This window comes from Phaseolus vulgaris, chromosome 1 (genome assembly GCF_000499845.2).
Source record: "Phaseolus vulgaris cultivar G19833 chromosome 1, P. vulgaris v2.0, whole genome shotgun sequence".
Lineage (NCBI taxonomy): Eukaryota > Viridiplantae > Streptophyta > Magnoliopsida > Fabales > Fabaceae > Phaseolus > Phaseolus vulgaris.
In genome coordinates, this window is record NC_023759.2 from 493,637 (window position 1) to 503,222 (window position 9,586).

Below are 9,586 nucleotides of genomic sequence, written 5' to 3' on the forward strand. Positions count from 1 at the left end.
GAGTTTCTCACAGTCTCGAACATGAAATCTGAATGAAACTCTGTTCCTATTAACTAAAATTCAAATTCAAATTCAAATTCGCACAACCCTAACATTGTTTTTCCCTCTCTGAAAACCTACACTTGCCATTGTGATTGTCTTTCATCTCTTGCCGAGTAAGTTTTGGTATCGTTTTATGATTTTGGTGTTTTTTTGCTTTTATTAAATGAATGTTTGGTTTGGTTGCTATGGTGTCTTAAGCTTTTTGTATATTCGTGAATGGAGGTTAGGTTTTATTTGCGAATGAGTTGATTTACTGGTTTTGGTTCACCCGATCAATGGATGTTGCTGCTATCTGATACAACACTAGCTTCATAAATTGTTAGTGAGAATGCGACCAGTAATTTCATGTTGATTAAATTCTTTTTATTGTGGAATTCAATTCAGCCTGTTAATTTCTGACTGCAAATTCTGTGTTATTGGATTGCTAAGTCTCTTGTAGAGTAGTATAAGATGCTCCATGAAGTATTTTTGCTAGCTTTTTGAGGGTGAGTTTTCCAAGTGTTTATCAATTGGAATTCGAGCTGGTTCTTGGTTTCTCGAAAAGGGCTTCTAATGGAGGTTCTCACTAACGGGGAGTTGAGTAAAATGTACACAAGTGTTCTAGAGTGAAATCCGCTAGGTTTTTGAGTGTGGTTTGTTCCCAAGTGTTTGGGTGCTTATCAATTTTGTTTTATTTTTAATTATGTTTTACTTTCTTTTTCACATGTTGCTAGTATGAATTTTTTTTTATTCTTTATATAATTAATACTCTATATACATATACAAATTCTCTAAAAGTGTTACAAATTACTCAAAATTAACAAAAGAAAATCACTGGTGTCTTAAACAAAACATATGGTTAAATACCAACAAAAGTCGAGTATAAGTTTCCTATACAGCAGTATTCAGTCTTCTAAATACATGTCTTCTTCAAAATGTTCACGTGCTGTAAATTTCAGTTGTGGAAATTGAATAGCCAAAATTACCTCCCTAACAAAGGCCCTAACAGCTTTGTCCAAATGATTTTTTTAGGAATCAACGCATAGCTCTGGTATCCCACCCACTACATCTGGTATTCAGCCTGGTATTTGATTCACTACACTAAACTATTTCGCTATAGTGCTTTATTTTTAAACCCTGGTTTGTCAAGATACAGATTTCTTAGTTTAGTTATTTACCAAGTAACTTTGACTGTCTGTAATGATGAGATTTTTTTACGAAAACGACTGGTGGTGTAGATACCTTTTGAGGAGACCCAAGATCGGATGGTTAAGGTCCTATTCGCATCTTTGAGACCAATCAAGTAGGGTCAGCAGTGGTCTTCCTATTTCAACTTTTGAGTGCCAAAATTATCAGTAGGTCTTGATTGATATACCAAGCAAGGGTTTTCTAGACAATCTTGACAGTGGGTAATCATGGGAAAATGTCTCAGGATAGAGTTTCTTGTATTGGTAGTATTTAAATACAGATTCAATAATGCTGTAAAACATCAGGACATGGTGTGATCACGGAGGTTTTGCGGATCTATCAGAACACATATTGGTCCTTGTGTTTCCTGCTATTTTCAACTGTGTTGTTGTCATAGCTCTCAACTATGAAATTTACTAAAATTCTATTTTCATCATGAAATATTACTTATTAGGAGAGGATGGATAATTTCTGGTAGCTCTTAACATTGTTCTGGCAGATCATTGACTGACAATCCTAATTACCTATCAATTAAAGGCTGACACATTTTATTCTTTACAACATTTGTTTGGTGATAAATAAAATTTCCATCTCTTTATTTGTTATATTATTTATGTGTATCCTCCGCAGATTTTGAGAAGATTAATTTTCCATGGCCAATAATCCTTCACAGCTTCTACCATCAGGTTTCTGATTTCATTAGTTTGTTTTTGGTTTTTTATCTGTAACCAATCCAATGTAGCTTTGAAGTGTGTTTAAGAGAACTTATGATTTGCATGGAAAAATGCAGAGTTGATTGACCGGTGTATAGGTTCAAAAATATGGGTGATAATGAAAGGTGACAAGGAGCTTGTCGGCACTCTCAGAGGTTTTGATGTTTATGTCAACATGGTTCTTGAAGATGTTACTGAATAGTAAGGAACTTTGCAGCATTTCTGATTTTTTTCTCTTTTGGATTTGGATTTTGTGTTTGCCATTTTCTCTGTTATTCGAGGAACTTTGCAGCATTTCTGATTATCAGCTTGACTGTTTGAATTTGTACTTACAGAGGGGTTGGTTACCATGACTTTTGTGTCTGCATGATTTGTATTAGCTTTCGATATATGTTCATGTATGCACATGGCTATGCCTAGAGTATGTAATAAATGAATTGTTTTGTTGCTTTTATATTCATACAAAAGTGAGATCACTGCTGAAGGGAGACGTATAACCAAGCTCGATCAGATTTTACTCAATGGAAACAACATTGCCATTGTAAGTCAATATTCAATTATTTTCCATTATCTGAAATATTTGGAGTATTAATAAATCATTTCACCATGCAACTTTAGAAAGTGTCGGCAATAATCTAACATGGTTTTCAGTTGTTCCTCGTAAGTGTTACACTGGTACTAACTAACTATTATCTGGTGTAATGCAGTTGGTCCCCGGTGGTTCACCTGAGACAGAATGACAGAATGAAAAGTACTTACTCGATTACCAGTAGTAACACACCAGTTCTCGGCACACAAATCCTATAATTTCACGAGGATTCTGGCCACTAAGTTTTTGCTTCCTTAACTTTGTTTTTATAATACATGATTGTAGTGTAATAACATAAACTTTTGTCATCATGTTGAACGGTGGATTGTCCAGTGTAACAATTAATGCCTACTGATTATGACAGAGGTGTGTGCACCTTTATATTCCTGTTCCTATTTCCGTTTTGATCAGTTTTTATTCTCTCTATATTGAGTCAATTGGTCTCCTCTTTGATTCCTAATTAGGTTTTAATAATTTTTTTATCCATAGGATTTAAACGTGTCAAGAATTTATAACACAAATTCACGTATTCTATCGAACTGAGTTAAATCTTCATGACAAGTGGTTCTAATCTTGGTTTGGTTGTAATAGAAAGTGGGTTTTTTTAATCATGACTAAGTATTTATCTTTTTGGTGCTATATATAGGTGGGTTATTATTGGATTTTATTTATTAATAATGGGTAGGTTTTTTACATCAAAAATAGGATATAAATGTCTTTTTTAACTTGTTGTCTATTTATAATGTGTTAAATATAGCTATATAAAGATGTTTCATTCAAATTTGGCTATCTTTTTTATTTAAAAAATGTTATGTTTTAATATTTTATAAAGTTCTGTCTTCGTTCTTCCGAAATTCAAAACAATTTTTAAAAAACTAATTTACAAGTGGAATAAAGTCTGAATTGCATATTCTATAATCAAACAATAATTAATTTTGTCACACGTCTTACCATCAAAGTATTCATTTTTCTTATAAATTTCACTAATTTGTTTAAAAATGTAAAAAATTAAAATAACATATTATTAAGTGTTTGCAAAATGTCGTTTTTTTAACCTCGTTTCATTTAAAAAGACACGACCCATCATGGTGTTGCTAGAAATTTAAAATTTCAGTATAATTTGCGAGAATTAAAATTTTTAATAGTAAATTATGAAAATATAGATGGTAAAAGTTGTAAAAATACTAATAATAATTAAATGATAAAATGTACCATTAACATTAAAATATAACACTAAAAGTCCAAGTTACCTATTTACTCAAACAAAATACATTAGACTTATTCATATTTATTTTTAATCTTATTAAAGATGCAAAAAAAAAATGTTAGAGTTGGGCTTGCCAAAAGAATGGGCTTTGGATGATAAAATCTAGACATTTTCTTCCTGCACCTCCGTACCTTCTTCCTACACCTCCATATTTTTTGTGAGAAGTATAATTTACTTTTCTGAATTGTAGAATTTGATTTGATGAAAATATCTTTAGAACTCTACAATTTTGGAATAGAACATCTTCACAACTATACAATTAAGAATATAAAATTGTATTTTGAATGGTAGACTTCAAAATACAAATTTTGTATTTTAAATTTACTTAAGCAAAATATATGAGTATTTTTTATATTTTTGAAAATATGGAGTTTAAAAAAAAATTGTCTAAGAAGAATTTGTCTAAAATATAATAATAAACAATTGAAATGAAATGCATGATGATGATGATGATAATAGAGCCACGTGTAAGATGGGACAATGACTATGTGGTCGTTACTGCCACTGGTTTTGGTTGGATGATGTTGTTGGAAGTTTCATTGCCTCACTTCCCATTCTCAACGATTCCTTTTGAGTTCATTCAGTTCAGATACCACAAAACTCATCAAAACATAAACACAGAGATTGAACTGAACTGAATTGAAGTGAAAAGGGAGTGAGAAATGACACTTTCTCCTTCTCTTTCTCTCCCTAAGTTCCATTCTTCCTTTCTCTGTTGCCCTCTAAAATCCAAGCCATTAGCAACAAATTTTGTTCAACCAAAACCCTCTTCTTATCCACGCATTAGAGCTTTGGAACTTGATCAAAACACGGTTCTTCCTTCAACTTCACTTTTTTTCAGTTATTACTTGTTTCTACAATCTAACAAACATGATCTTGATTTCTTTTTGTTGGTTCTAATTTGTTTGTTTGTTTCAGGTAGTGGCTATAAGTGTAGGACTTGTGAGTGTGGCTGTGGGGATTGGCATTCCAGTGTTCTATGAAAACCAAATCGATAATGCTGTGAAGTGTTTTTACTCTGCACTTTACCATTTTGTATCTTTATTTTTCATCAGATTTTTTGGGTTTTGATCACAGGTTCTCTTTGTTGCAGGCTAAGAGAGAAAACACGCAGCCCTGCTTCCCGTGTAGTGGATCTGGTGCTCGTAAGTTTTATTATCTTTTATCAGAGTGCATACACTGTTTACACAATCGTAATTGTTGAATAAGGATGTGTTTGACTAGTTAACTTAATTAAGGTTATTCATAAAGTTCTTATCAAATAAGAGAACATCGACTAAAGACTGGCACATTTCATTCTTTACAAGTGGGTGTAAATCTCATCTTATAAGCAAGTTTTACGGAGTTGAGTTAGACTTAAAGTTCATTTTTTAACATGGTATCAGAGTCATTTCGAGTCTATTCTAGCGATTGTTTGTTAGACTTATCAGGTCACCCGCTATCGAGTCGTTATCGGACCATCCGTAATATATTATCTTACGCACGAGTTGTCACCCTTGGCGTGAGGGTGCAAACCTCACCTCATAAACTGTTTTTATGAGGTTGAGTTAGGCTTAAAACCCTCTTCTTAACATGAACCTTCCCAAATGAGCTGAAAATAGCTTTTTAGAAGTTCTTCCAAATGCCTTTTTGGAAGTCCTAGGAGGTGGAGGCATTCACTCTCTGAGGTTCAAACACCTCCTAATTACAGCTCTTATGAGACCCCTCTAATGTGGTTGAGCCTCAGTTTTCACTTTGAATGTTCCCATTAAGCAGCTAACACAGGGAAACGTTATTTTCCATGTAATCAATCAGTGTTTATTTCAATGACACAAAAATCTGATTCTTTCCCCACAATTCCAGATATAACAAAAGGTATGTTTGAATAAAATTTTCTGTGAACACTTTTAAGATAAGAAAATAAACTTATGTAAAGTTAAAAATAATCTTCGAGAGAAACTAATATAAGGGTCCTCTTAGAAGTGTTTATGAGGAAATTTATCCAAACAAGCGTTTACAAGGTCGTCAAATTGAACCTCTTTAATTTGTGCCAGACAGTACTGTAAATGTACACTTGGTTACACAGTTGTTATCTATGTAAGAATTATGTCCTTAAGGTATATGTCTTTTTGTCCTATGGTGTGAAGATTGGCTCTAACCTGCTTACTATAGTGGAAAAGGGAAACAATTCAACTATGCTGAATGTTTTCATATGATGACAGATGATTGTTGTTAGTTGAAGTGTTAACCTAACTGAGATGTCAAGTTGATGCCTAACATGAATTTTTTTATAAAAAAACTATGCTGAATTAAAGAGAATGGAGAGGAACCATTATTTTTGACAATTTGATTGTCTCATCTCAAATTGAGAGTGCAGCAAGCCAGGGATATGCTATTTCATAGATTTAGCAGTTAAACTTCTTTCTTTCCTCTGAAGTTGAGAATTCAATTGTTGGTAAGTTTTTGACCAATGTTGTTCGAATTGTTATATTGTGGCCAGAGAAATGCAGGTTTTGCTTGGGATCTGGCAATGTGACAGTTGAACTTGGTGGGGGTGAGAATGAGGTCTCTAGATGCATAAATTGTGATGGTGTTGGTTCACTCACATGCACAACTTGTCAAGGATCTGGAATTCAACCTCGTTACCTTGATCGCAGGTATGGATTCTGCAGCCTAATTTCCCTTTCTTTGTAATTTACCAACAATAGCAAAAGCCTTGTTCCATTAGATCAGATCAGCTACATGAATCATACCATGTCATTTGTCTAAAATCGTTTTGTATCTTGTATGGTCATACATTCATTTTAACATTCTCAATTATGCCACTCCTACCATATTCCCTACCCTTCTAAAGTCCAACTTTCAATGCCATAGCTGTCCCATAAAACTTCTTTCGAGTTTAGTAGACATTTTGTGATCATAAATAATCTTCAATTTTAGCCATCCACTTGCATCTTTTGTGTGCATCCTTAACAATCTTTCATCATTTTGAATTATTGATCCCAAATACTTCAACTGTGATGTTACATCTCTCATCTTTACTTTAAAATCATTTTCCTCTGACATTCTGCTAAAATTGCAGTACATATGCCCTATCTTCCTCCCGCTTAAAATCTCTCTGTTTACGAAAGAATGTCTCTGAAACTGTTGGAGAACATCGACTAGAGATAATGACTTTTCATAGTATATAAGTGGGTACAAACCTCACATTTTAAGCCAGTTTTGTAAGTTTGAGTTAGATTTAAAGTTCATTTCTTAATAAAAACTGTCTTCAAAATTACCAAGAACAAATTTAGTCAATATGCATACCATGGAAAAATTTTCAATCAACATTCTCTGCAATAAAAATAAGGCTGTACTTTAAGGAATGAGTCAGCATATAAGAGGCTAAAAAGATCAATGGTTTTGAGAAACCTTAAACTATTCTTCAACAAAAACATGAGCATTGATTTGGTTAGTGCATCTTATAGTAAAACCACTAGTCACTTCTGCAAAATAAACTGATGATAATTGTTTATAGAAAAGTGTTCAATTCAAGTCTTCTGTATTGTACTGTTGTTGACTGCTGTTTTGTGCTTCAAATTAATCAGAGAATTCAAAGATGATGACTGAGGCAAGCTAAGACTAATTGGCTCTGATTTTGGATCTGATATGAGGTTAATGTACTTATTTAATTTCTCTGATATGAGTACACACCTAATGCAACTGTCAAAATCAAAAACCATGTTCATCCTTTGATTTGTTTACATTTTAATCAGTGATATCATATTATTAGGCTCTGTCTTGAATGTTATTCTTTTTATCATCTTCTAATTTAATCCAAACATTGTACATCTACACATTCTATCAAAAATTCGTTATTTCAAATTCTTTTCAAAGTTTTCATTATTATGTTTTTATTGCTTTAATGCTTAAAATTACATTTTTAGAGGCATTTTAAGGTGCATATGGGTTGGACTAAAAGTACCAGAGTTGCTCTAGTAATTATTAATAAAACTATTAAAATTAAGTGTACACATATCATTATCAAATATATTCATACAAATCAATAATTTTATTTTAGAAATAAAATAATTTATTTAAACAAATCAATAGTTTCATCTAAATAAGATTATATTAACTGATTTGTAAACTTTGTTGGTTACCTAATTTCAAGTATGTTTCATCACAAGTACTACTAGTTCACTCGAAAAAAAAGTATAACTATTAGTTTTATTAAGTTAAAACTCGAACTTAACAAGTTTTTATTATTATTTCATTTAATAAAATAATTTGTCCTCTGCTGAAAATGTGTGTAAAAACTTATACCGTATTATACTAAGCAAGATCTCTGTTAAAAACGTTAAGTATATACTAATATATTTGAAGCGCTTTACTAATATTTTTGCGTATAAAAAATCATTAAAGCTTGAAGGAGTTTGAACTAATACTTTTGCGTATAAAAAATTTGCGCATTATTGAAGAAATATAGAAAATTAACTAAATAAGTTTTATTTTAGTAAGACTTGTGGGTATAAATTTATCATTAAGTACAAAAATATTAAATGGCAATTAAATGAATACTATATATATGTTTTTGTGTGTATACTAATAAAACGATACTTTCTTATTTTATAAAAAAAATTATTATGCTTTTTATCACTGATATTTAGTTTATTTTTAAAATAATAAAAATACAAAAGATAACTTTAAAAGATTGACAATCCAAAAGGTCAATAAACATAAGTTGGAATAATTAACATATAATAGAAAGTAGGTTTAAATATGTTTTCAGAGGCTTGTAAAATGAATGTACTCGTAAAATATATACATTTTGGTTTCAATTCCGGTAAAATAATGTGTTTTCCATTCTTTTAAAATTTGAAATCACTAATTTTAGTGTCTAACAAAATTTAAAAGTTCTTTTTGAAGATTTTGATATGATCACTTTGCTTTTCGTTCAACATCTTAATTAAGAAATATCAGGTAATAAATTAAAAATAATAATTTTCAATTTGAGGAAATAAATAGACAAAATTATTTCAAAAACTAAACAAATTTAAACCCTACAATTAAGTGGATAGTAAGGTGACAGAATTTTAAAAAGAAAAAGCATGTCATGTGACAATTTTAGCCCAAAAAGAAATATCATATGTGCATTTTCTTGGTTTTTAGTCTTAACTATAAACCCGGAGTAATTTTTAAAAAATATCTAACCAAACCATTTATACTTAGTTCAACAAAAGAAGCATGTCCTTTTTCGATAGAAGAAACTTTTTTGTCTTGATCCCAATTTAATATCATATGTGCATTTTCTTGGTTTTTAGTCTTAACTATAAACCCGGACACTTCTCATGAGGGTGTGTCTGTCTTAACTATAAACTCGAACACTTCTCTTAAAATACGTGTCTGTATCGGACACATGTATCATGCACCGATATTCATAGAGATTATATATAACTACGTGTTTGTATCTTGTCGTATCAGTATCTATATTACATAGGAATGAACAATTGAACATAAACAATTATTTTATTTACTTTTAATCAGGTGAGCGAAGCCAGTGATACTATAGAACTCTTCTGAAGTAGACCACTACCCCTGTAATTTCAAATTAAATATTTCCGAAAGAAAATCTGTATGGTAACTACCTTCGCCCTACGTTTGGAACTGTTACGAATTTAATCTAAAGTGGTTCCAAAATGGATTGAATTCTGATGTTCTAGTCATTCTAAAAAGTTGACCAAATATGTAACTAAATTAGTTCACGCCCCAGTAAACTGAGCATGCTTAGCAAAGCATTAGATGATTTAAATCTGCATATATATTCCACAAATCACACTACTAATA

The 9,586-nt window shown here is 31.4% G+C and overlaps 2 protein-coding genes across 4 annotated transcripts; both read left to right on the plus strand.

Moving 5' to 3' along the window:
• Positions 1-2,935, plus strand: LOC137816342 (sm-like protein LSM5). 3 transcript variants are annotated; one of them, XM_068619440.1, is made up of 6 exons: positions 3-155; positions 270-360; positions 1,840-1,895; positions 2,000-2,123; positions 2,391-2,463; positions 2,630-2,935. In XM_068619440.1, exons 3-6 carry the CDS (start codon positions 1,862-1,864, stop codon positions 2,660-2,662), a joined length of 264 nt encoding a protein of 87 aa, XP_068475541.1. In that variant the 5' UTR covers positions 3-155; positions 270-360; positions 1,840-1,861; the 3' UTR covers positions 2,663-2,935. The 3 variants fall into 3 exon arrangements, with proteins under 3 accessions (XP_068475539.1, XP_068475541.1, XP_068475540.1); XM_068619439.1 differs by lacking the exon at positions 270-360 and adding an exon at positions 1,054-1,105 and having other exon boundaries at positions 15-155; XM_068619438.1 differs by lacking the exon at positions 270-360 and having other exon boundaries at positions 1-155.
• Positions 2,936-4,232: 1,297 nt separating this feature from the next.
• LOC137816345 (protein SPA, chloroplastic) lies at positions 4,233-7,536 on the plus strand. Its single transcript, XM_068619444.1, has 5 exons — positions 4,233-4,590; positions 4,697-4,780; positions 4,872-4,923; positions 6,258-6,414; positions 7,348-7,536. Exons 1-5 carry the CDS (start codon positions 4,441-4,443, stop codon positions 7,367-7,369), a joined length of 465 nt encoding a protein of 154 aa, XP_068475545.1. The 5' UTR covers positions 4,233-4,440; the 3' UTR covers positions 7,370-7,536.
• Positions 7,537-9,586: the final 2,050 nt, after the last annotated feature.

Coding starts and splice junctions, on each gene's coding strand:
- LOC137816342 (XM_068619438.1), top strand. CDS start 1,862: ATGGCCAATAATCCTTCACAGCTTCTACCATCAG. Junction 2,124..2,390: donor CTTGAAGATGTTACTGAATA/GTAAGGAACTTT, acceptor TTCATACAAAAG/TGAGATCACTGCTGAAGGGA. Junction 2,464..2,629: donor ATGGAAACAACATTGCCATT/GTAAGTCAATAT, acceptor GGTGTAATGCAG/TTGGTCCCCGGTGGTTCACC.
- LOC137816345 (XM_068619444.1), top strand. CDS start 4,441: ATGACACTTTCTCCTTCTCTTTCTCTCCCTAAGTTCCATTCTTCCTTT. Junction 4,781..4,871: donor AAAACCAAATCGATAATGCT/GTGAAGTGTTTT, acceptor TCTTTGTTGCAG/GCTAAGAGAGAAAACACGCA. Junction 4,924..6,257: donor GTGTAGTGGATCTGGTGCTC/GTAAGTTTTATT, acceptor TATTGTGGCCAG/AGAAATGCAGGTTTTGCTTG.